At 42.5% G+C, this 26,880-nt stretch overlaps 1 protein-coding gene across 4 annotated transcripts in view; it reads left to right on the top strand.

Moving 5' to 3' along the window:
- PIP5K1A (phosphatidylinositol-4-phosphate 5-kinase type 1 alpha) overlaps nucleotides 1-26,880 on the top strand; it is a 37,513-nt gene that overhangs the window by 3,179 nt on the left and 7,454 nt on the right. For 3 of the 4 annotated variants that reach the window (XR_003005675.1, XM_024762842.1, XM_024762843.1), the window contains 7 exons: nucleotides 13,335-13,366; nucleotides 15,258-15,338; nucleotides 19,173-19,303; nucleotides 19,739-19,856; nucleotides 20,033-20,185; nucleotides 22,760-23,059; nucleotides 25,665-25,870. Coding sequence is in view for 3 of the 4 variants with exons in the window: in XM_024762842.1 (XP_024618610.1) it covers nucleotides 13,335-13,366; nucleotides 15,258-15,338; nucleotides 19,173-19,303; nucleotides 19,739-19,856; nucleotides 20,033-20,185; nucleotides 22,760-23,059; nucleotides 25,665-25,870 (1,021 nt within the window). In the remaining variant the exon portion in view is untranslated. Of the gene's footprint in view, nucleotides 1-13,334; nucleotides 13,367-15,257; nucleotides 15,339-19,170; nucleotides 19,304-19,427; nucleotides 19,857-20,032; nucleotides 20,186-22,759; nucleotides 23,060-25,664; nucleotides 25,871-26,880 lie in introns of those variants that run through there. The other variant, XM_024762844.1, reaches the window with a different exon arrangement.

The raw sequence follows: 26,880 nt of genomic DNA, 5'->3' as shown, positions 1-26,880 counted from the left end.
TACAAAATAAGAATGTCAGGATTCAGGGACAGATTGATGTTTTAGATAAGTCACTCATAACCTTTGGAGGCTCAAAATCTTTTGGCATTCAAATTAGGAAGGACAGGTAATTTAGAATGGTTGTTCCCTGCCAGTATTAAACCCCTGTCTATATTATTTCACCATTAAGTGAGAGCTGGTCTTTTAAGCTGCTGACAAGTGAAATACAGAAGGTAGAGCAAAGCACTCGCTCTGAGAGATTTGTGAGAGATGTCTGAGAGATCTTTTCCCATTGGAGTGATTACCATGTTTGGATTTGTGGGAGGGAGGCAATTATAAATGAATATCAGTTTACAGCAGCCATTATCATGTGCTTGTTCTTAAACTTTGGTTAAGAAAAGGTGATGCAGTTTGCTGTCAGCTGTTGCATGTGTTAAAGGAAATGTATTCCCTCTCTTCCTTTCCCTCCTATCCTTATTATTTGGACAGTGGCACCACTTAAAAAATAAAAGCAGCCCTGATAAGGTGCTGTTGACAGTGCGACCATCTGTCACACCAGTGTAGGAGAGCCCCCTGTCTGCAATTTGACTAGTCCATCAAGAGCTTGAAATTCAGCCACTGAGTCCCCTTTTTACCACCAGGAAGGGAGTGAAGAGTTTCTGTTTTGGAGACTTGATTTGAAGTTAGTGGAGGAGTTAAAAAGTAAAGTTAGAGTGTTGAGGTGTCCTTTGCTCCCCTGAAATAAGAGCTGTGTGATAAAATCATGTGTGACTCCCCTAAGAAAAAGCACTTGAAACCTTAGAAGATCATGAACCTATAGCTCCTTTTGCTTCAGACCAGAACATTTCTGAAATTGTCACATATCACCAAATGATTTTATCATGAGCACAAATGATTTGGAGGTAACTTTTACAGCTCCTTTTCTGACTTTCCCTTAACTAGTGAGGGAGACCCTGGAAGACACAGGAGAGAAGATTTTTGCTTGGAACTTTTGTAGTAGAGCCAGTCTTATCAGTCCTTGATTCTGGTGGCTTTGTTCTTCTCAGCAGAGCTCCACCAGTAAATGTATGCTGTAATCTGATAACTCTAAATGGCAGGGGTTTTTTGTCTGTGTTCTTTGGTACAGTGTAGGCCATTTGCAGACTGATCTCTTTCCTTTCAATTCTTCCATACTAGTGAAAAATAAAGCAACTTAAGCCACTTTATTGGAGTGAGAAACTGAAATTTGGAAAGGTAAAGATAGAACAGCATGCCATGTAGGCAGAATATCACCAGGTTTCGTTTTGATTGGTATTTTATAAGTAGGGAGAGATTTTTCTTTTTGCTTTCTCCGCAGAGGGTTTACACCCACCTACCCCCTCCTTTTTTCTTTTGTCCCCTTGGTAGATTCTGCCGGAAAACTGACATTAGAATGTCATTGTTTTTAATTATCCATTTATTTCTGCCATGGCTGCTCAAGCCCACTGTCAAGTATAATTATATAGACTTATTAGGTATCCAGTATCTGATATTAATTGGTAATGTGTACTTATAAGTTAGCTTTGAATATCAAAATACATATTATGTTTTGTTTGTTAATTTCTGTGTGCTGTTCTGGTTTGATATAAAACTGTTCTGATTAATAACTTTGCTTAAATATGTGCTAGCTACTAGCTGTTAAATATTTTATCAGTCTATTTTTCTTTGATAATAAATAATGGAAACTATAGCCTGTGAAGTGAACAACAGCGATAACACCAGGCCAAATTCAGAACTGGGGAGAAGGAAAGTGTGGGGGGGTATTTTGTCCTTTAAACTGGATATTTTCTTTTCTAGAATTTTGGGATATTCTTACTTGACATGAAGAAAGCAAAAAGACCAAAGTTGTCAGTTTCTTCTCTCTCCTTTTTACTGGGTGTATCCTCTTGATCAAGGATACAAGTATGCTTCAGGAAGTATGCTGTTTCTGATAGCTCGGCAGAGGGAATTTCTGTTTCTCTGTGTTCCAAACCCCAGCCCATCATTCAGTCTCAAAGAGAGAGTGTTTGGACTGATGGTGTTTCCTAGAGGAAACCCCTTCCTAGTTCATTTCCCCTGTTGCCCTTCACTTCTCCACCCTTTCCTATCAAAAGAGAACATTGTTTAGTTTGTACATATGTGTTGGTTCTGTTTCATTCATATCTCCTATGAGCTTCCGTTGTTTCTTTTACTGTTGTTTTGTTTGAAGTGAACTTTTTTCCCTCAACCCCTCCATCTTTTTAAACTTTGTTACTGATCATTTTTCTTTCTCCTCCTGTGAAATTATCCGCGGCATGTGGGATCCTCCCTGACCGGGGCACGAACCCGTGTCCTCTGCATCAGCAGGCAGACTCTCAATCACTGCGCCACCAGGGAAGCCCAGTCTGTTTGTTTTTAATGGCTGTATACAATGTGTATTAATTTTTAAATATCTGATTCCCAAAAAGTCACCTTATTGTTGGAGTCTGAAGAAGACTGGTAAAAAGAGAGAGAAGGGCAGATTCCTTGTAGGGAGTTCCATATATCATATTATTTGCCTTGTGTACTAAACTGAGCAATATGGAGTTAACCAAGAATAAGCACTATCCCAAAGGATCAGTAATGTTGATGGGGAGTGGGCAAAGGGAAGTTACAGGAAGAGAATGGGAAGAGGTTTTTTTTTTTTTATTTTAAGGATATATAAATAGCTTAGAGTATATTAGCTTTTCTGTGCACAGTGTAGGTAAACATCCCTGGTAAACTCCAAGTTGTCATTGACAAGAACCTGTATAAAAGGGATGGCAGAGAAGTAACGTGGCCATATCTCTTATTTTCTTGCATTAGTGTCTGGGAGGTGATTGAAGTGCATTGTTGAGGTAATTTATGCTCATTATGATATCATTTAAGTTACTTTCTCGGCTCAAATATGTACATTCTAAGCCAGCAATATCCACTGCTTTTTTTCAAGATAGATAGAACCAGGTTTGGAAATAGAATTGGGAGGTGGTGATCTGCCAGAAATCTCAACTGCTTCTTGGCCGTGGGTTGGCTTATCCAGGAGACTCGGGTCTTTTAAAGAAGGACTCAGATTTTTTCACAAATTTCAGTCAAAATTTTACTGCTAAGAGATACATATTTGAGGCCTGAGAACCATGAAATTTGGCTTATAGAACTAGAAGCAAAAATTACCACTAGGGCTTCCCTGGTAGTGCAGTGGTTAAGAATCGCCTGCCAGTACAGGGGACCCGGGTTCTAGCCCTGGTCCGGGAAGATCCCACATGCCACGGAGCAACTAAGCCCATGCGCCACAACTACTGAGCCTGCGCTCTAGAGCCCGCGAGCCCCAACTGGGCCTGCGTGCCATAACTACTGAAGCCTGTGCACCTAGAGCCCGTGCTCTGCAACAAGCACTGCAATGCGAAGCCCACGCACCACAATGAACAGTAGCCCACACAGTAGCACCACAACTAGAGAAAGGCCGCATGCAGCAACAAAGACCCAACGCAGCCAAAAATAAATTAAAAGAAAATTATCACTAGAGGGAAGTGTAGAGATATTTTAATTTAACCCTCTCATTTTCCAAATTAGGAAAATGAGATTCAAAGACATTGTTAATAGTGGCAAAGACTGCATAAAATCTGTATGTTATCAAGATGGGTCTTAATAAATTTGCAGCTCATTCCTTGCTACTTACTTAGTTGGCTCTTAGCTGACCAGGTTGGCTCTCAGCTGACCCCAGGACTGGTAGATTAAACTGCTTTTGAGCTTTTGTTTCTAAGAGCATCCTTGCCTTTCTCATTTTTTCTAGAAGATCCTTAGGAAAAACTGACACCTGCTAGGAAACAAAATTTAGCTCTTCTCTAAGATGTGGCTTGGTTTTCTTAATTGGCTTGGTTTAGTTCTTATTGAGGGCATAGTAATAGTGCCTTTTAAAAATTTCCTTTTAAAAGAGCTTTGTGCCTTTTTAAAATTTCCTTAGAGCTTTGTGCTCAGCAGTACTTCTCATTAGGTAGGCTGACACTTCAGACATATTTGTGAGTATTTTCATTTGGATAACATATTATGCCTCCTACATGCAGTGGTATAATTAAAATTCAGTATTTCAAGTTAAAGAGGACCAGAGAGCTTGTTTGAGATAGTCCAGCAAACAACTGGGCTGATGGCTTTTGTTTTTTTGTGCAAGTTTTTGCTTTTGCTCTTTTTTTTTTCTTTTGAAATCTCTGGCTCTCAATATTATCAACCAGGAGACCCTCTAAGAATTAGCATTTTGCTTCCAAAAAGCCTGCTTGTCTCTTTCTGCTTTATATAGGAATTACTGACACATTTTTGTAGTAGTATTGGTAGGTCTCTGGAATTGCTTCTCTATGACCTGTTCGGGCAAAACTCGTCTGAGCAATGCACATCCGGCCAACTTCTAGCCTCCCAAAATTATATGAGTACTTCAAACATTGAAGTCAGTCACAGACTGCCTCTTAGTTTCTCATCTGGTAGATGATGTCATCTCATCTCCGACGGAAATGCTTCTGCTCTGAAAGCACTGGGAGAGGCTCTGGTATTAAGGCCAACTCTGTTTTCCACACACTGAGAGCAGGGCGGGGGAGGGGAACAACAACTCATATTTTGGAGCTATTTACTGTCTAAAAATATCTTTGTTTCAATTATCTCCTCTTTTAAGGCCTTGGGTACCTTTTTCATCACAAACACAATTTAGGGTGGGGCCAAGGACCAAAATGGAGTGCTTCCTTGAGACCAGTACAGAGTTACTCAGAAAAATTTTCTGTGACATGGTATGATGATTCAACTTTGTATTTTAGCAGGAATTGATTGGGTTGTTTCCACTTAGGCACTTGACTTGGCTAGTTCAGCTGTTGTGAAATTATTTAGTAACATTAAAGATTTCTCAGCTAATTTTCATAATTTTGAGGCTCGATCTTTATTTTTCAAGTATCCAGGAGATCTGCTGAAATTAGGTATACCTGTTTTATAGGAGAAAATTGATATTCTGAAGGATATGAAAGGTAAATTCTTCAGAGAGAACCTCTTATCCTATGTGCTGATATAGGTTTGTTTCAGGTTGTATAGGCATCTCAAAGTAATAATTAATAAAGAATGGGAGGGAGTGTATAGGAGTCATGCTTATTTGTGGCTTGGAATTGTCAGCAGCTTTCTAGACATCTTTTCACATTTTTCCTCTATCTCTGCAGCATCATAATATGTTGTAAGGAGCTTGAGTTAATGTGTGGGGAGGGGATTGATGGTGGTATGTGTGGGACTGTTGAGCACTAGTTTACTGGGAAAAATGGTTATAAAACAAAGATAATAAAGCCATTCCTGTGTATCTCTTTCCTTTAATTGTTAAATTATCTAATTATTTGTTACAGAAAATTTATATAGATAAGGAAAAATAGAAACTTGAACTTACAATATCAACTTAATCCCACTATCCAGTATAGTCGTATTTTAACATTCTGGTATATAATCTTTTGGACGTTTTCTATGTGTATAAATACATGTGACTTTATAGGTAAGTGTTTTAGAAAAATATTGCATTATGTAATTTTTTACCTTTTTCCATTCAGCAATTTATTGTGACATCCTATCCATAAAAATAATGGATTTTATCCTACACATAAAAATAATGGTTGTATACTAGTCCATTTTATGACTGCACTACAACTTATGTCACCTATATTGTTCATTTAGATTCTTTCCCATTATATCTACCCAATTATAGTTATTATGTACAATGCTACAATAAATATCTTTGTATATGTGTCTTTGTCCACTTGACTATTTCCTTAGGATAAATTCTCACTTCTGGGACAAATGGTACATATTTGTTTTTAAGGCTTTTTGCTAGATATTACCAAATTGCCCTCACAAGTGGAAGACCGTCAAATAAAATGTATACACAGTCTTTTTTAAAAGGATAGAAGCCTGCATGCAAGGAGCTTTATACCTGAAATTTTTTGGCCAATCTGAAATCACTCCAGTGTGAAATTGTTTGGGTTGCAAGTTTTGTGATCACTCCTGGAATTTTTCTTTTTTTTTTTCCCTGGAATTTTTCTGCCTGAGCTTCTCCTTCTGTCTCTTTTTTTGACATTTACCTAGAACTGCAGAAAATCATCTAACATTTCCCAGTATGGTACTGGGGGTCATCAGGTCAGGTCCTGTTAATAATTTTAAACTTTAGCATTGATGTGTGTTTTTTGTTTGTTTGTTTTTTTAATGTGCTTATTCTGCTGTTAAGCAGGTAGAACCCCAGAAGTAAGTGATAATTTTCTGTTTTTCCTCATTTAGGTTTCAACTTTCTGTGCTGTGGGGTCAACCGTAAGAGAGGTAGAACTGATGTGTATTTGTGCTGAAGAAGCATGAGTCCTTGTAGTTACTAGCAGCCAACTCCTCTTCCCCATAACAATTGCAGACTTTCTTTTAGTAGTAGTGCATGGCCTTCTGAGAAGGCTGTGGATGTCTTGCAAGCATTATTTCACTTTAGCTCCCATTTCCCTCTGTCCACTCCAAAAAAGATGCTGTCTTAACACAGAAACTTCTTTTCTCACAGTTCCACAGTATGAAATGAATCCGTTCACTATCTTTTGTCTCCCTCGAAGTCTTCCCATAACTCCATTTCCTTTTGTTTCAGTAAATGAGTCTCTTTTTCTTTTCCCTTTCTGTTGTACCTCTTATTTCCCCTGACACTTCCCATCCTGTAGATGGGGTTTCATAATTCACAATGATAGTAGTAATAATCGCTAGTATTTATAGAGCATTTATTGCATGTTAGGTGCTATACAGGACTTATTTAATTCTCATAACAACCCTATGAAATACATGTTATTATATGTCCATTTTATGGATGAGGTAACCAAGGCCTAGAGCATTTTAACCAACTTGTCCAAAGTTACCTAATTAGTAAATGGTAGATCTAGTATTCAAATCTAGCCAACCTAGGTGTTCTGATTTCAGAGCCCACATTCCTACCCACTATACTTTATTGCTCTCTCAGTAATCTGAAAGGCTGTTTGTGAACTAACTTGACTTTAAGCCAGATTAAATATTGGTTGTTCAACAAAAGAATAGTGCAGAAGGGAACTTCCCCTTCTGACTTTAGCTGTCCTAAAAAAGCAACAAAATTCTGAGCTCCTCCATGCATAATATGTGGAGTTATTGATCATACTTTAAGAAAATATTTTAGAAGTTAATGTGGATTTTTGCCAAGGATTGGTGACTGATTCTGCAGTCAATTTCAAGATCACTGAAACAGGAGTGCCCATCAGATGCCCTCTTTTTGTCGTTGCAAATTCAATGATCATAACCCTTATGCTTTTAATCAGAGCAAGACATGGTTCCACTTACACCAAAAAGAAAACTCCAATCTGAGATGAATTAAAAACTTTTTCTCTCTCTCTCTGCTAAAGTTGTTCATGTCTTATTACAAAGACAAAAAGGTACTTTCTACTACTAGTGAGGACCTTAACATCTGTGAAACTGCTCTTTCAAGTATCAGACTTGAAAGATAGCTTCTGCCCCTCTAGAATACTGGCATTGTCTGATTCAGAACAAGGATAATCTCACTAAAAGAAATGAAAGATACTTTCCTATACTGTTTTTGCCAGTGACATTGATGACTGTTGCTGGGAGAACAGAGTGTTGTTATTCATTTCATTGAGAGGAACTGAAGGAGGAGGTCTCTGCTCTTAATCCTCTTATCAGTGAAAATGGAAGGGAAGGGAATACCTCAAGGGAAGAAAATATATGTTCATGTTGTCCATTAGCAATTCTGAGATTTATTTAGTTTGTAAGAGTATTCTAGTTCCCTTGGTTTCTTGTCCTGCCTAGACTCCAAGTGGCCAGGAAATCGTAAACAAAAGATAGTTTAGAAGAAAGAGTTGAACTGGGGCTTAGGAATATGGATTCCAGTTCTGGCTCTGTCACCGCCTTTGCTCTGTGATTTTGAGCACATCCCTTATGCTCTGTACTTTTACTTATAAATAAGATTAGATTAAAATCTCAAAGGCCCTTGCTGAATGATTTTTTTCTTAATATAAATTGTTATTGATTTGTTTGCTTGAAAATGGGCAGGTAGGTTCATATGTGGCTGAAGGAACTAAGTTCTCAACTTGTTCTATTTAAAAATCAACTTTCATTTAATGTCTATAAATTTCAGCCAGATTGAACCTGCTCTGGTCAGAATTTTTTTAAAATTCCCAAAGTGAGTACACCCTTGCTCCTCTAGGTCTTTTATTTATTAATATTTTTGGTGAACAACAAGCCAGTCTTTTTTTAGTAAATATGTAATTGAGTACAGTTTTGTACCTTGATCCTTGGTAATGTCCTCTAGGTCTTTTACATTTCCATCTTTCTGCAGAGGAACTAGGGCTTGAAATCACCATGGTTGGCTCTATATCATCTATTGAGCCACTCAGAATTAAGTTATTTGGACCATTATTTTTCTGATGCAGCCTCTTTGTCACGGCTTTATTTTTTGCTTCCAGTAGAGCAACATTAGCTGGTTGTTTAGAATGCTTCTTGGTCTAGGGCCTGTTAATAAGTAGGAGTTACATAGCCATGAAGGAAACAAACTATGGAAACGTTTTTCCCTGAGGAAGAGGAAATTTAACATTGGAACTCTGCCCTATACTCAGTTTCCCCACCCAAAAAGAGGATGATACATATGGATTGTGGATATGGGGATTATAAGATGATAGTATATACTTATCAGAGATCATTTTTCACACAGATGCTAGAAAACAAACTTTCTGTTGAATAACATTCTAGTCTTATCCATAAGGATGAATCTCGTTCTCCTTAAACATTGGCTGGATGGCATTGCTAAGCCGGGTGTTGCCTTGCTGAGTTGGTATTCTTTTCTTTTCTCTCTTTTTTCCCCTTACTTCTCCTCCCCCCTCTGTCCACCTCCCCCCTCTTCCTCCGTTTCTGCTCCTCCTCTTCCTTCTGAAGAGAAAGCTTGATTATGAGATGAACAGGTACAGTGCTGGTGACTCTTCAGTGTCAGTAGGCAGTTTCTCATTGGCAGAGCCTTGGGCCAAATGGTCAAGCCTTAGCAGATGGTACCTGGTTCCCTGAAATATCACTCTGCTCTTCATTGGGTTTCTTCTGGACCAAGCTGGGTGTTACAGCAACATTGATAAAATTCTCCAGATATTTTTCTATTCCTGTCCATTCTTCTTTGGGAGGTTGGAGCTCTGACCTGTGCCCTAGGGGCAAAACTTCAGACAAGGAAGAGAGTAAGTCTTGGGTCCCAATTCTCCTCCCACTGTTACTTGTTCTGATTATTATTTAGACCCCAGTGTCCATCCAACTGCTTCAGCTATAGTGTTCTTGGGATTAATCCAAGCTTTGCAGTTGCAGATAGCTAAGTAGTTGGCACCATATTCCACTGAGCGAAGTCCTCCCACCCTCATTCTGGGTACTTTGTAAGGGTGTAGCAGCCCTAGAGCTATGTGTTTTTGTGATAAAACTAGGAAAGGTATCAAAGTAGAACTTTTTAGGGAGTAAGAAAGCCCCACACCGGGCTTTCCTGGTGGCGCAGTGGTTGAGAGTCCGCCTGCCGATGCAGGGGACACGGGTTCGTGCCCTGGTCCGGGAGGATCCCACATGCCGCTGAGCCTGCGCGTCCGGAGCCTGTGCTCCGCAACGGGAGAGGCCCACGTACCGAAAAAAAAAAAAAAAAAAAGCCCCAGACCTACTCTCTGCCTTGAAAATCACTTACCTGCTTTCTTTTCTCCATTGTTTAACTTGGTCCATTGACTCCTTGCATGCAGAAGAGGTTGTGTTCTAGGAGAGACTGTCAGCCTAGGACTGGATGTTGGCTCTTGGTTCTGCCAGCTCCCTCCAAACCCCTTCCTCTGGGGTAAAAGAGGAAGGGATAAGCCAGGTACTGACCAAGAAGTCCAGAATCAGTGTTGTCTTCTCAACTGAAAGCATACTGATTTCCTTATTGAGACTTACTAATTCTACAGTTGCCTGTACACTTGCACAAGGTTATGTTGGGGGGGAGATGGAGGCTGAGGGTTTGGGGAGGAGCCAAGAACTTTGAGGTGCTAATTAGAATTTCATATAGGTCTAGGTAATTGAACATTAAACCTTCCTGGGGGCCCCAGCTTTACTCTTGCATTAGAAATCACATATGGGCGCAGAGGCACAGTGGTTAAGAATCTGCCCGCCAGTGCAGGGGACACGTGTTCGATCCCTGGTCCAGGAAGATCCCACATGCTGTGGAGCAACTAAGCCTGTGCGCCACAACTGCTGCGCCTGTGCTCTAGAGCCTGCAAGCTACAACTACTGAGCCTGTGTGCCACAACTGCTGAAGCCTGCGTGCCTAGAGCCTGTGCTCCGCAACATGGGAAGCCACCACAAAGAAAAGCATGTACACCGCGACGAAGAGTAGCCCCTGCTCGCTGCAATGAGAGAAAGCCTGCATGCAGTAACGAAGACCCAACACAGCCTAAATAAATAAAATAGATTTTTAAAAAATTAAAAAAAAAAGAAACCCTCTTGCACCGTCTGTGGTCTCTTTAAAAAAAAAAATTTCACATATGACAACATATTTGTATAGCACGTCACAGTCCATGAAGTACTTTGATTTAGTTTATCCTTTTTTGGGCTGTGTTGGGTGGGTCTTAGTTGTGGCACGCAGGATCTTTCATTGCAGCGTGCGGGCTTCTCTCTAGTTGTGGCACCCTGGCTCCAGAGCGTGCGGGCTCAGTAGTCGCAGCACACGGGCTTAGTTGCCCCACGGCATGTGGGATCTTAGTTCCTTGACCAGGGATTGAACCGGCATCCCTGCATTGCAAGATGGATTCTTTTTTTTTTTTTAATGCGGTACACGGGCCTCTCACAGTTGTGGCCTCTCCCGTTGCGGAGCACAGGCTCAGCGGCCATGGCTCACGGGCCCAGCAGCTCCGCGGCATGTGGGATCTTCCCGGACCGGGGCATGAACCCATGTCCCCTGCGTCGGCAGGCAGACTCTCAACCACTGCGCCACCAGGGAAGCCCTGCAAGACGGATTCTTAACCACTGGACTACCAGGGAAGTCCCTGATTTAGTTTGTCTTATCTAATCTTTACATAAACCTTCTAATATGGTTCCTCTTTTTTTAGTTAAATATAGAGAACAGTTTACCTGATGTAACAGGGATTTGAACCCAGGTCTTCTGATTTTTAAATAGCTCAGCATGTTGGCTCTTGTCTAAAAGGTTTTAAGTCAGTAACAGTTTTATCGTAAATCTGACTCGTCTTGGCTTATTGTTCCTTGGAAGCTTTAGCTTAGGGTTCCAGTTCTAAAATGGTCTTTCACCTACCTGAACTTGACCTGACTGAAGATGAAGCATCCTGCAAAAAGCATAGATTATTGGGCTCTGCTGTTTTTCTAATTTTCTGGGCCATTTTATGCAGCATATCTTCCTAACAGCTAGATGACATTTCCCTTACCTCCTTTTTTGGGAAGAGGAATGAAAACCATCTGTTCCCCATAGTTTTGCTACTCTGACTCACTATGGGGAAGGAAATTTGCTGCTCTGCTTATTGGTACCAGAAATGCTTAGTCTGTGGCCTTTGTACTACTAAGGTCTACCACAATCTCTTCTCTGAGCCCAGCTATATTCTGAAATTCTTAGGGCCCTTGATCGTTGGTCTTAAACAATAGTAATTAGAGCTTTACCTGATTGCCCTTAAGCCCATCTTGTCTCTGCTGCTGTTTTACCATTAAACCTTATATATGGACCAGAACTGGGGTCTTCCTATTCAGGTATTATATTATTGAGGATTCGTCTGAATTGGATTCTTCTTTTTAATTTTCTTTAATGTGACTAATCTTTATTCATTTTGAATTCTTTAGAACTACATCAAAATAATATATCAGTAGTCTTTGAAGAAAAAAGGCCAACATTCTTCAATATGAAGGGGAGAAAGTTCTGTCTCCCTGTTTCCAATGTGATCATGGATGAAAGTTATAGGGATCGCAGACCCTTAAGAATTGATTTAACCTTTTAGAGTATTTTTCTATAGATAATGGTCTTTTAGTCACTTTCTAAACATATTCTTGAAATCTTTTTCTACATTTAAGTGGATAAAAGTCATAATATTGATGAGATTTAACTACACACTTATCTTACACATCTCCACTGATTATATATTTACTAAGTACACACCAACAAATTCCTGTTGCTTTTACAGCAGAAATCAAGATGAGGATGGAAGGATGTAGAGTCAGGTTCTGCCTGCACTCTGTGCTCTTCCATTTTTTTGACATTGCATTTTCCCATCCTTAGCCTCCTCATCTCCATAGATCAACTCTTTTTTTTAAAATTGAAGAATAGTTGATTTATAATAATATATTAGTTTTAGATGTACAATGTAGTTATTCAGTATTTTTACAGATAATACTCCATTTAAAGCTATTACACAATAATGGCTATATTTCACTGTGCTGTACAATATATCCTTGTTGCTTATTTATTTTATACACAGTAGTTTGTGTCTCTTAATCCCCTACCCCTAGCTTGTCCCTCCCCCCTTTTCCCTCCCCACTGGTAACCACTAGTTTTCTCTCTCTCTGAGTCTGTTTCTGTTTTGTTATATATACATTGATCTGTTTTATTTTTTAGATTTCACATATAAGTGATAACATAGAGTATTTGTTTTTCTCTGACTTATTTCACTAAGCATAATAACCTCTAGAGATATCCACATTGTTGCAAATGGCAGAATTTCATTCTTTTCTATGACTGAGTAATATTCCATTTGCATAAATATGTATATGTATACACACACATACACAGACACACCACAGCTTCTTTATCCATTCTTCTGTTGATGGACACTTAGGTTGCTTCCATATCTTGGCTACTGTAAATAAAGCTTCCATAGACCAACTCTTTACCTTTTTTCTGAAATAATTAGTAGAAGTGTAAAGCACCGTAGATATGCTCTAAGAGTACCTACCCTGTTAGCTCTACAGGAAAAATTATTAATCAAGCCCAGGTTGTCCAATAAGTCTTGGTATCTCTTATGGCCTTTCTCTTTCAGCCATGGTATCAAATGAGACCCTCTGGCTCTGATGGTTAAATGTATCAAGAACAGATATATTTCCTAGAGAAAATATGAACACTTGTGTAAGAAAAAGGACTAGAATGAGAACGGAATATGCATAAGGGCTCTGTGAGTATGGAGGAGGAAAAAGAAGGGACGTTTAAAATCCCTATCCAAAAGGATCTGTTATCAATGAGCAAGAGGCAGGAGCTCATTGTCAGGTTTACTGTGACTCAAATCCTGATTGTTTCAGTGGGCTTGATAGAGATCGTTGTGAGTGTGTGTATATACTTATGGTTGTGTTTGTTTATTTTATTTTTTTCACAGCATCTGGAATCAAGAGACCCATGGCATCTGAGGTGAGTTTTATATTGATACAGTGGTTCTAAAACCTTCATTCTGGGATAGAAGGATACCTGTTTATAACATCCTTAGTTTCCCCCTACTTGGGTCTTGGAATCTAGATAGGGTTCTCACATCTCTTTGGTAGGCTGGTAATTATGCAACTCTACTTTTGTCACAGTTTATTATGAATATTAATAATAGCTCAGATTTATTGAACTTTTTTTTAATGTTTTAAATTTATTTATTTATTTTTGGATCTGTTGGGTCTTCGTTGCTGTGCGCAGGCTCTCTCTAGTTGCAGCGAGTGGGGGCTTCTCCTTGCTGGAGTGCGTGGGCTTCTCAGTGTGGTGGCCTCTTCCGTCACAGAGCACGGGCTCCAGGCGTGGGGGCCTCAGCAGTTGCAGCACGCAGGCTCAGCAGTTGTGGCTCACGGGCTCCAGAGGGCAGGCTCAGCAGTTGTGGCGCACGGGCCCAGTTGTTCCGCGGCACGCAGGATCTTCCTGGACCAGGGCTTGAACCCTGCATTGGCAGGCGGACTCCCAACCACTGCGCCACCAGGGAAGACCCTGAGCCTTTTTTTAATGTACCAAAGAGTAAATAAGGTACCTAAGTGCTCTTTATAGGTATTCTTATTTAATCCTGCAAAGAGCCTCTATGAGTGTAGGTACTGTTGTTATCCATGTTTTATAGATGAAAAAGTGAAGTTTAGAGGTTCTATAGCTTGCCCAAGGTCCTGTAATTAATAAGGTTAGGATTCAAAGCTAGTCTGACACTAAAGCTCATTCTCTTGTTTTGCTGTTAATACCTCCTGACTGCGTAGCTTCAGTGAATGTGGCGAACTTCTTTTAACCGTACTGAAGCTGTTGATATTCTAAGTTTTTCTCTTTTGTGCAGAGTATCTTGTATTTGCTTAATTTTCTTCCCACAGAGTATTTCCCATTCCTCTTTTTACTTGCATCTCTCCTGGGTTTTGTGACGGGACCTCAGAGTGCAGACCATTTTGGCGTAGGATTTTAGGCTTTTTTCTCAGAACATCTTCCAAGATCTGTCAGGTTATATACTGAGGGTTTTCTGGCACTAAGGGTCTTAGCAAGAAGAGTAGAACTTAAATATCAGGCCCTAAGATGGTAACATGCTATTTTCAGTAGTCTTTTTGCCTTCTGGCTTGTTAACTTGAGTATCGACATCGTGAAGAATACCTTCATGTCTGTTGTGCTGGCATCTTGGCTGTGGAGAATAGCCTTCTAGCCTCTGCTCCACTGGTTTTACTTCTTCCTTTTTTCAGAGGCTGTGATGTATGTGAGTAGAAAACAAAGCCATACCACGTTCTCAGGAATCTCTTTGAGGCACTGAGGCCCTTATCTTAGAGGACTCATCTTATTGCCACAGCCTCTTAATACTTGGGCTCGCAGTACTTGCATTTGCCAGTGGCTAGATCATTTCTGCTGGTGAATTCAGTTTGAGCAAATAGTGTTCAGGTTGGATTGAATATTAGAGGGGTAGTAGTTTCTGAAAGAAAGCTGGGTCTGTGGAGCTCTACTTCTCTCTTGCTTTTGTAAACTGAGGGTCTTTCCTTTTTTCTGGGGCTGCTATTGCTTACTTCCCCTGTTTCTCCTTTTCTTTAATGATAATCATTTTAATTTTCTATGTCATCTTTCTGAGAACCAAAGGTGAAATATGTGTTCTTTAGAGTTTTCTTTGTGTTCTTTTAGTCAGTTTAGTTCTTTGGGGAGCAACACTATAGCTGTGTGTTTGCATGGGAGGGATCTTCTGAAGAGTTTATAAAACGTTCTTAACCTAAAAAGGGTGTGTTGCATGTTTTGTTTTTTTTTGATTTACCATCGTGGTAGCTGTTTGGTGTGTTACATGGGAATCATGTACTAATCTTGACTCTTCTTATTCTAGGTGCCTTATGCCTCTGGCATGCCCATGAAGAAAATAGGCCACCGAGGTGTTGATTCCTCAGGAGAGACAACATATAAAAAGGTGTGTCTGGGTGAAACCCATTCATCTTACTCCAGGAAGGGATAGTTCTGTCTCCCTGATATTATTCTCCACATTCCATCCCATTTCTTGATACGCTAAACCTTTGCACAATAGCCATCATACAACTTGAACTTTTTTATTTTTTATAAATTTAATTATTTTATTTTTATTTATTTTTGGCTGCGTTGGGTCTTCGTTGCTGTGCGCGGGCTTTCCCTAGTTGCGGCGAGCGGGGGCCACTCTTCCGCTGCAGCGCGTGGGCCTCTCACTGTGGTGGCCTCTCCTGCTGTGGAGCATGGGCTCCAGGCGCATGGGCCCCAGCAGTTGTGGTGCGCAGCTCAGTAGCTGTAGCTCGCGGCTCCAGAGCGCAGGCTTGGTAGCTGTGGCACATGGGCACAGTTGCTCTGTGGCATGTGGGATCCTTCCGGACCAGGGCTCGAACCCGTGTCCCCTGAATTGGCAGGTGGATTCCCAACCACTGTGCCACCAGGGAAGCCCCGCAACTTGAACTTTAGAATTTACTTTACAAAGGGTAAATTATTTCCCGTCTGTATATATGGGTTTTGTTTTGTTTTATAAATTTATTTATCTTTGGCTGCGTTGGCTCTTCGTTGCTGCGCGCAGGCTTTCTCTAGTTGTGGCGAGTGGGAGCTACTCTTCGTTGCGGTGCGCAGGCTTCTTACTGCGGTGGTTTCTCTAGTTGCAGAACACGGGCTTTAGACGCACGGGCTTCAGTAGTTGTGGCGCACAGGCTCAGTAGTTGTGGCGCACAGGCTCAGTAGTTGTGGCTCATGGGCTCTAGAGCACAGGCTCAGTAGTTGTGGTGCACGGGCTTAGTTGCTCGGCAGCATGTGGGATCTTCCCGGACCAGGGCTCGAACCCGTGTCCCCTCCATTGGCAGGCAGATTCTTAACCACTGTGCCACCAGGGAAACCCTGTATATGTGTTTTTCGTTTTGTTTGTTTTCATTTTTGTTTTTGGCTGCATTGGGTCTTTGTTGCTGCTCGCCAGCTTTCTCTAGTTGCAGCGAGCAGGGGGCTACTCTTTGTTGCGGTGCATGGACTTCTCATTGTGGTGGCTTCTCTTGTTGCGGAGCATGGGCTCTAGGCGCACAGGCTTCAGTAGTTGTGGCACGTGGGCTCAGTAGTTGTGGCACACAGGCTTAGTTGCTCTGTGGCATGTGGGATCTTCCTGGACCAGGGATGGAACCCGTGTACCCTGCATTGGCAGGTGGATTCTTAACCACTGTGCCACCAAGGAAGTCCCTGTATATGTGTTTAAATGAGAATGTTCTTAATGAACAAATCTGGTGTTGGATGCTTTTTCACTGAGCTGAAGAAATTGTGTTTCCCTGTTAGATATAAACATGTAATAAGCCCCCAAGGCCATTCTTACCTAGCTTTAGGGAACCATGTTTCTTGTGCTGGATGTACATAAAGTGAAGGCTGGATCCCATTCAGCTTGGTGATACAGAGATAGACAGCAGGTCAAGAATTTTTCTTTGTGTGTGTGTATGTTTTGTTTTATTTTGTTTTTTGTCTGTGCTGGGTCTTAGTTGTGGCACGCTGAGTCTTCATTGCGGCATGCGGGATCTTTAGTTGCAGCATGTGGGTTTCTTAGTTGCGGCATGCAAACTCTTAGTTGTGGCAGGTGGACTCTTAATTGTGACATGCGGGCTCTTAGTTGTGGTGTGCAGGCTCTTAGTTGCGGCATGTGGACTCTCAGTTGTGGCATGCATGCGGGATCTAGTTCCCGGCCCAGGGATCGAACCTGGGCCCCCTGCATTGGGAGCATGGAATCTTACCCACTGGACCACCAGGGAAGTCCATGGGTTTTGTTTTTTTAAGATTGTAGTTTCAATTGGTGAATAGGGCCTAGAATACCTGATTTTTGAGCTAGAGATATCAAATGGATTGGAAAGATAGTAGTAATAGCGAAGAAGAGAAAATTGAACTGGTGAAGGGAAAACAGGAGAGAAGCATCCTGGAGTGACCCAATTCCCCAGTTCTGGACTAATTGGAGATGCTTAGGTTTCCTGGGGTACAGTGTTCAACCTCCTATTTGGCATCTATACCTTGTCTGGCCCATGTAAATTTTTCTTGTGTTTGTTCTCTGTCTTTATTGCATTGTCCGAAGTGATAGAGGTGGACTGACTCATTCTCAGTCAGGGACCTGACTCTCCCTGGGAATGGACTCTGAGGCCCATGTCAATTAAACAGACATTTATTGAGCTCTTTTTATGTGCTGAACACTGAGACAAAAAGATGAGTTTCTAGTCTAATTGGAGAGGCAAGCACTTAAAAAATTTGTTATAATTCTATTTATTTTTTAAAAATATTCTTATTTAAAAATTTTTTTTTAGTGTTAAACTTTTTTTGGCCCCGTTTGGTCTTCGTTGCTATGCATGGACTTCTCTAGCTGTGGCAAGCAGGGGCTACTCTTCTTTGCAGTATGCAGGCTTCTCACTGCGGTGGCTCCTCTTGTTGCAGAGCACAGGCTCGAGGTGTGTGGGCTTCAGTAGTTGTGGTGCACGGGCTCAGTAGTTGTGGTGCATGGGCTTAGTTGCTTCGTGGCATGTGAGATCTCCTCGGACCAGGGCTCAAACCCGTGTCCCCTGCATTGGCAGGTGGATTCTCAACCAGTGTGCCACCAGGGAAATCCCTATTCTTATTTTTAAAAATATTTATTTATTTGGCTGCATTAGGTGTTAGCTGTGGCACATGGTATCTTTCGTTGTGGTGTGCAGGCGCTTCGTTGTGGCTCACGGGCTTCTCTCTAATTGTGGCACGTGGACTTCAGAGCGCATGGGCTTAGTTGCCCCATGGCATGTGGGATCTTAGTTCCACAACCAGGGGTCGAACCCGCATCCCCCGCACTGGGAGGCAGATTTTTAACCACTGGACCACCAGGGAAGTTCCTAGTTATAATTTTAATGCCCAATGAGGGCTAGGTAGAATATTGATACAAGTAATATTTGGTGAGGGTTGGGGGGATAAGGGAAATCAATTAGAACAAAACTGTCCAATAGAACTTTCTGCAGTGATTGAAATGTGCTATATCTGTGTTATCCAGTGTGGTACCCACTAATCATACCTGAATATGGCTAGTAAGACTGAAGAAATGATTTTTAAATTAAATTAACTTTAACTTAAAATTAAATAGCCGAGTGTAGCTAGTAGCTACTATATTGGACAGCACAGAACTAGATAATACGACATTTTCCCATGACATTGAAATCCTGGATTGTAAGAGTGGGGCTCTTATATTTGTGTTTTGACCACAGTATGATAATTTTAAATCTAAATAGTTGTCTCAGAAATAATTTGAATCTTTCAGGCTTTCTTCTTCAGTCAGGAGCTTTTTTTGCCACTCAGTTGTCCTTGGAACGCCAGTCAGCCCTTGCCTTAGAGAACTGAACTTCAGTAGCTAGGCAGTGAATCAGAGTATCTGTTAATTTTAGTTACATTCTGTATCAGATGAATAAAATGTTTGGAGGACTCCATATACTCTGGGGGCATGAACCTTTGGAGTGAGACCTAGGATTGTTCTCTCAGTACAACGTATCTTCCAGATATAGATGTGGATAGGAGGGAACACCTTGTTTAGAGAGTCTCCCCACTTTGCTATTCTGTATCTTCATGCTCTTCCAATCTTTGCAGGCTTAACTGCCATGTAGAGCGTGGGGATGGGGAAACTGGATTGCCCCAGTTTAGTCTGAACTACTAGATAGGCATTTGCTCTCCTGTGTTCCTTCTGGTTCTTCTCTCCTGAGTTTTTATTGCTATGATCAGATTTAATACTAGAAACTTTCCCCTTGTTTCTCTTGTTTCTTAGACAACCTCATCAGCTTTAAAAGGTGCCATCCAGTTAGGCATTACTCACACTGTGGGGAGCCTGAGTACCAAACCAGAGCGGGATGTCCTCATGCAAGACTTCTATGTGGTGGAGAGTATCTTCTTCCCGAGGTACAGAGGTTAATGTGCAGGGGAATGTCCTAGAAAATGTGGCTTTTTAATATCATCATCAGGGCATTTTAGGGTTCATGTCTAATTTAGGCATGCATCCAATCCTTAACCTGATTTTAATCAGGGTGATATGGGGACTGGAGAATTTGAAGAGCACATGCTCTCCTTTGGATGTTTCCATGAGCCTCCGGCCTGTGGACTGAGCCCTAAAAAACAATTTAGTGCATCGAGAGGAGGTAATATGATTCCCTGTGCCCATGTCTTAATCCCCATGTTGTGCCTTGTCCCATTATGTAACTGACTCATCTAGTCCCTTTGGTTCTCTCAGGAGGGGTGTACTGACCTGCCTCTGGGTGACTGAGTGTCTTTCCAGGGTGTGGACTCCCTAAATTACGGGGACTGGTAAGTTATGGCTTCTTCTGTTCAACCCCACAGTGAAGGGAGCAACCTGACTCCTGCTCATCACTACAATGACTTTCGGTTCAAGACCTATGCACCTGTTGCCTTCCGCTACTTTCGGGAGTTATTTGGTATCCGCCCTGATGATTACTTGGTAAGCTTCCAGATTTCAGGACCCTGGGACTCCAGTATCAGAGGGATACTTCCAAAGGAAGACCCTCTCTCCACACTCTTGCTCTAGTTTTTCTTTAGAATTGCATCTGTAGTTGATTTCTTGTTGGGCATGCCCTTGTATCTCTGAACCTCTTGCTCTCTTTTCTCTGGGCCCAGTACTCCCTCTGCAATGAGCCGCTGATTGAACTCTGCAACTCTGGGGCTAGTGGTTCCCTCTTCTATGTGTCCAGCGATGATGAATTCATCATTAAAACAGTCCAGCACAAAGAGGCGGAGTTTCTGCAGAAGCTGCTTCCAGGATACTACATGGTGAGAGGACCAGGAGCACTGGCTGCTTGAGCTGCCCACTCCACTCCAGGACAAGGCTGGGGAGGCTGCCATCAGGGGGACAAAACAACGTCAGCCCTTCTGTCGTAGGAATGTAGTTCATCTTTGTGCTTTTCCCATCTCTTTTGTCTCTCTATGGCTAAAGGAGGTTTTGTTTATCTGTCCTATTTTAAGTGTTCTTAGCTTAGACCCTGCTACCCAACGACAAGATTCAATGATGATTAAAAAAAAATTTTTTTTATTGGAGTATAGTTGATCTACAGTGTTTTGTTTCTGCTGTACAGCAAGCCAAGTGAGTCAGTTATACATGCACATATATCCACTTTTTTTAGATTCTATTCCCATATTACAGAGTATTGAATAGAGTTCCCTGTGCTATTCAGTAGGTTCTTATTCATTATCCGTTCTGTGTATAGTAGTACTGTGTGTATGTCAATCCCAGTCTCCCAGTTTACCCCCTGCTTTTTCCCCCCAGTAACCACAAGTTTGTTTTCTACATCAGTGACTCAACTTCTGTTTTGTAAATAGGTTCATGTGTACAATTTTTAAAATTCCACATGTAAGTGATAATATATGATATTTATTTTTCTCTTTCTGACTTACTTTCACTTGAGCCTTTCGTCCACACGGCTCCTTAATTTGGGATGATTCGTTGTCTATTCATGTATTCCACAGATGCAGGGTACATCACGTTGATTGTGGAGCTTTAATCCGCTGCTTCTGAGGCTGCTGGGAGAGATTTCCCTTTCTCTTCTTTATCTCACAGCTCCCAGGGGTTCAGCTTTGGATTTGGCCCCGCCTCTGTGTGTAGGTTTCCGGAGGGCGTCTCTGTTTTGCCCAGACAGGACGGGGTTAAAGGAGCCGCTGATTCGGGGGCTCTGGCTCACTCAGGCCGGGGGGAGGGAGAGGCACGGAGTGCAGGGCAAGCCTGCGGTGGCAGAGGCCGGGGTGACGTTGCACCAGCCTGAGGCGCGCCGTGCGTTCTTCCGGGGGAGTTGTCCCTGGGTCCCGGGACCCTGGTAGTGGCTGGCTGCACAGGCTCCCCCGTAAGGGGGGTGTGGATAGTGACTTGTGCTCACACACAGGCTTCTTGGTGGCGGCAGCAGCAGCCTTAGCGTCTCATGCCCGTCTCTGGGGTCTGCGCTCTTAGCTGTGGCTCGCACCCATCTCTGGGGCTCCTGTTTTTTTTTTTTTGGAGCTCCTTTAAGCAGCGTTCTTAATCCCCTCTCCTCGCGCACCAGGAAACAAAAGAGGGAAGAAAAAGTCTCTTGCCTCTTCGGCAGGGCCAGACCTTTCCCCGGTCTGCCTCCCGACTAGCCGTGGCGCACTAACCCCCTGCAGGCTGTGTTCACGCTGCCAACCCCAGTCCTCTCCCGGCGCTCTGACCGAAGCCCGAGCCTCAACTCCCAGCCCTGTCCGCCCCGGCGGGTGAGCAGACAAGTCTCTCGGGCTGGTGAGTACTGGTCGGCACCGATCCTCTGTGCGGGAATCTCTCCCCGCTTTGCCCTCCATATCCCTGTTGCTGTGCTCTCCTCCACGGCTCTGAAGCTTTCCCCCTCCGCCACCCACAGTCTCCACCCGCGAAGGGGCTTCCTAGTGTGTGGAAACCTTTCCTCCTTCACAGCTCCCTCCCACTGGTGCAGGTCCCGTCCCTATTCTTTTGTCTCTGTTTTTTCTTTTCTTCTTTTGTCCTGCCCAGGTACGTGGGGGGGTTTCTTGCCTTTTGGGAGGTCTGAGGTCTTCTGCCAGCGTTCAGTAGGTGTTCTGTAGGAGTTGTTCCACATGTAGATGTATTTCTGGTGTATCTGTGGGGAGGAAGGTGATCTCCGCGTCTTACTCTTCCGCCATCTTCGAAAGAAGTCCCCATTTTTTGATTGGGGTTTTTTTTTTTTCTGATATTGAGCTGCATGAACTGTTTGTATATTTTAGAGAAAAATCACTTGTCGGTCACTTCATTTGCAAATATTTTCTCCCATTTTTTGGGTTTTCTCTTCATTTTGTTGATGGTTTCCTTTGCTGTGCAAGAACTTCTAAGTTTAATTAGGTCCCATTTGTTTATTTTTGTTTTTATTCAATGATGATTCTGCTTTCCATTCTTAGTCCAGCTCCTAGAGTAGAGGATGAGGTTGGTTACTTCCCTTGATAATACTGTATTTTTTCTTACTCTGACTGATACCTCTTGGAGGTTCTGGAGAAGTTAGGGAACTCTCCTTTGCCTCCTTTCATACTCACAAGAATATACTATACAGAAGGCTAAGCATTAAGTCTTTTTCAGTGCTGTCTTCTCTTAAACCTCTCTGAAGGAATGTGTTCATCATATGTTTAGTATCCTGACTGTTTACTGTATTGTAGGCCTTCCACTTGGCTTGGTGGTGATCTCATTATTGAGATAGATACATTGGGAAATTTTAAACAAATGTAATGTGGGCTTATGGGCAGATTGTATGTGAATCCCATGTAACAGACAAAGGAAGGGGGGTGACAGCTTTTGCCCTTGAGTTTTATTGAAAATCAGCTAACTTGCTCTTCTACTTCTTTTTACTTTCTTGTCCTCAGAACCTCAACCAGAACCCTCGGACTTTGCTGCCTAAGTTCTATGGACTGTACTGTGTGCAGGCAGGTGGTAAGAACATTCGAATTGTGGTGATGAACAATCTCTTACCACGGTCAGTCAAGATGCATATCAAATATGACCTCAAGGGCTCAACCTACAAAAGGCGGGCTTCCCAAAAGGAGCGAGAGAAACCTCTCCCCACCCTTAAAGACTTGGACTTCTTACAAGACATCCCTGATGGTCTCTTTTTGGATGCTGATATGTACAATGCTCTGTGCAAGACCCTGCAGCGCGACTGTTTGGTGAGTTTGTCACATTTCCTTCTCTCTCAGGCACCAGAAATCTCAATCTGTAAAACAGCTTGGTCATTCTTAGGCATTTAATCTGTGGGAGATGGGACTCTGTTCCTTAGCTCCATCTGTGCCAGACTTCATTTAAAATAACTTTTATATTAGATCCTTTATGCCTTTACATTTTTACTTTCTCCCCGTTTGTCTAACTCCCCTCCTGTCTTTTTTTTCTCTACCTGCTACCTGTCCTGGGCCTCATAAGCATACATTCTCCTTATTTTCATACCAGCACCATCATGGCTCAGTTTTTGATCCTGTCTGCCAAATTCAAATTTATATCTTAGAAGCTGAGTGCTGCTGAAAAAAATCACACAACTGTGTATACTGGCATCTCTACAGATTTATGATATCCACCCCTTACCTGGGCCCTCAGTATTCCTCATCAGTCCATTTCCTGTTCCTCCCAGAGATTGCACATGATTGGCACTCTCTTCAGTTTTCTGACTCTCATCTCCCCAGCCTTGTTTCTCAACAAACTACCTCAACTTTCTATTCTGTACCATCCCTTTGTCCTGCCCCTATTATCACTTTCTAAATGGATCTACACTTAACCATCCTTAATCTATATTTTCTTCCCAACTTGGTCGATTATTCCAGGTCAGTCCCTTTTGTGACCTAGATCCATTTGCTCCTGTTTCTCTAGGATCCTGCTTCATCACTTACTTCCTTTCCCACCTCTGGCTTCAGCCTCAACTGACTATTTTCTATCTGTATACAAACAAGTTTATCTCTTTTTTATTTTAAGATTAAGAGAATGTTTTTCAATGTCTTCATTTAATGATGCCTCCATTTCTCTTTCTCTTCTCCTATTCCTGCCTCAACCCACCGTGTCCTGGCTTTTGCTCTCACCACTTCAATTGAACTGTTCTCTCCAATGACCACCTAGATGCCGAATAGAGAGTACTTCTCAGTCCTTCCTTGAATTTTCTGCAGTGTTTGACAGTTGATTGATTCCACTTTCTTTTTTTTTGTTTTTTTTGCGGTACGCGGGCCTCTCACTGCTGTGGCCTCTCCCGTTGCGGAGCACAGGCTCTGGACGCACAGGCTCAGCGGCCATGGCTCACGGGCCCAGCCGCTCCGCGGCATGTGGGATCTTCCCGGACCTGGGCACGAACCCGTGTCCCCTGCGTCGTCAGGTGGACTCTCAACCACTGCACCACCAGAGAAACCGTGATTCCACTTTCTTAACATCTGTTGGTTTTTGTGACATTTTTCCCTACTGATTTTTCCCCCTTTTTTTTTTTTTTTTTGGCAAACTGCTTTTGTAGGATTGTCATCTTCTATTCAGTCCATGATGTTATCCATCCTTGCCTTTCTTTGCTTACTCTGCATCTACTTCCAGGATAATGCCTATTTTAGTTTGGCTCTTTTGGTTGTGAGGACTGGAGACTTGGTGGAGCAGAGAGAGGTTTTTCAAACCACACATAAGAATCAGTCCTGGGCTTCCCTGGTGGCGCAGTGGTTGAGAGTCCGCCTGCCAATGCAGGGGACACGGGTTTGTGCCCCGGTCTGGGAGGATCCCACATGCCGCAGAGCGGCTGGGCCCATTAGCCATGGCCTCTGGGCCTGTGCGTCGGAGCCTGTGCTCCACGGCGGGAGAGGCCAAGAATCAGTCCTGAACTCTCTTTATCCCTTACTGTATCCACCTACCAAATCCCCAAAGTGAGCTGCTGGAACTGGTGGAAATATACAAGGTTGAGAACTGTAGGAGACAATCCAGGCTCCTTAATATGGCACATCAGGCCTGTCATTGTCTTGTCCCTACCATCCTCTCTCACGTGCCAAACACCTAGCCTTTGCATTTTATGTTCTAGTAACACCAAATTATACCTCCCTGCACGTAGCCTGCTGTTTCATGCTTCCAGGCCTTGGCATTCTTCTTTCCTTCATTTACTTGCATTTATTTTCTCTCTAATAGATCCCTCATAAACCTGTTTATGTACGTCTCTGTAGTATTCCTCAATCATGTATGCACTTCCATTGTTACACATGGTAGACTGTATTGTATTTATTTTTACATTAGTTTCCCTTTCTAAATTATAATATCCATGAGGACAGAAGCTCTCTTACGTATCTTTGTATCCACATAAGCAGGCACAGTGCCTACAGATGGTAAGGATTCAGCAAATAATGAACTGAAGTGAAGCTGGCCATATAAGGACCTGCCACAGATCTGCTCTGTCACAAAGTTTACTTTTACCAGACCCTCCTTGTGGATTTTTTAGAGCTCAAATATGTGTTTCTTCTTTCATGGAGAATATAATGCTCTTTTCATGAAGAGATACAAGGAAAGAACAAACAAAGAGGATCTTGTGGGCTAGGCCGTGGCCTAATTTGTATGTACTCTGGTGAAGGAAAGCTGAAGGGATATCAGTGAAGGGTGACCAGAGGAGGTCAATGTACTGTTCTCCAAGGAGTAGGAGGAGCAAAGGCTGATCCTGTGGTTATAGCTCTGGAGGTTCGCTATCAAAAACAGTTAGATCAGGAAAGCTGTGAGATCCTGAAAAAAGATTCTCATACCTCCCAAGGCTCAGATCATGTTTTTTCCTTCCATTAGGTGCTGCAGAGCTTCAAGATAATGGACTATAGCCTCCTGGTGTCAATCCATAACATAGATTATGCACAACGAGAGCCTTTAGGCAATGAAGCACAATATTCAACTGACACTCGCAGACCAGCCCCCCAAAAGGCTCTCTATTCCACAGCCATGGAATCTATCCAGGGCGAGGCTCGACGAGGTGGCACCATGGAGACTGAGGACCAGTGAGTGGACTCGGGCGCTGGGAAGGAGTGCATAGGCTCAGAGCACTTTTTCTTGAGGGAGGGACGCAGCTTCTGAGAAGGAGTAGCCTTTATTCAGTAGTTAAGTCAATAGCTTTAATGCTTACGGAACTATAGGATGAACTTTCCTAAGAATGTAAAAGGAAAGGAAGATGTCTTAAATTTGGGATTTGTACATCTGGGAAGGAGAACTATTCAAAATTAAGAGACTTTTTTTTTTGGAATTTAAAAAATTTATTTATTTATTTTAAAACAAACATAATTTCTTTTTTTTGTTATTTTATTTTTATTTATTTTTTATTTTTGGTTGCACCGAGTCTTAGTTGTGGCAGGCAGGCTCCTGAGTTGCAGCTTGATGGCTCCTTAGTTGCGGTTCACTGGCTCCTTTAGTTGCAGCACGTGTGCACCTTAGTTGCGGCTGGTGGGCTCCTTGGTTTTGGCATGCAAACTCTTAGTTGAGGCATGCATGTGGGATCTCGTTCCCTGACCAGGGATCGAACCCACTTCCTCTACATTGGAAGGCAGATTCTTAACCACTGTGCCACCAGGGAAGTCCCGAGACTTTTTTTTTTTTAATTTTTGGCTGCGTTTGGTCTTCGTTGCTGCGTGCAGGCTTTCTCTACTTGCGGCGAATGGGGGCTACTCTTCGTTGCAGTGCACAGGCTTCTCATTGCGGTGGCTTCTCTTGTTGCGGAGCACCGGCTCTAGGTGTGTGAGCTTCAGTACTTGTAGCACGCAGGCTCAGTAGTTGCGGCATGCGGGCCCCTAGAACGCATGGGCCTCAGTAGTTGTGGCACGTGGGCTCAGTAGTTGTGGCTCATGGGCTCTAGAGTGTAAGCTCAGTAGTTGTGGCACATGGGCTTAGTTGCTCTGCAGCATGTGGGATCTTCCCAGACTAGGGATCGAACCCATGTTCCCTGCATTGGCAGGCAGTTTCTTAACTACTGTGCCACCAGGGAAGTCCAAGAATTTTTTTTTTTTTTTTTTTTTTT

The sequence above is a fragment of the Neophocaena asiaeorientalis genome, unplaced genomic scaffold, assembly GCF_003031525.2.
Source record: "Neophocaena asiaeorientalis asiaeorientalis breed wild unplaced genomic scaffold, Neophocaena_asiaeorientalis_V1.1 scaffold167, whole genome shotgun sequence".
Classification (NCBI taxonomy): Eukaryota; Metazoa; Chordata; class Mammalia; order Artiodactyla; family Phocoenidae; genus Neophocaena; species Neophocaena asiaeorientalis.
The sequence above is the reverse complement of the archived record's forward strand: the minus strand, read 5'-3'. Positions and strand labels throughout refer to the sequence as shown.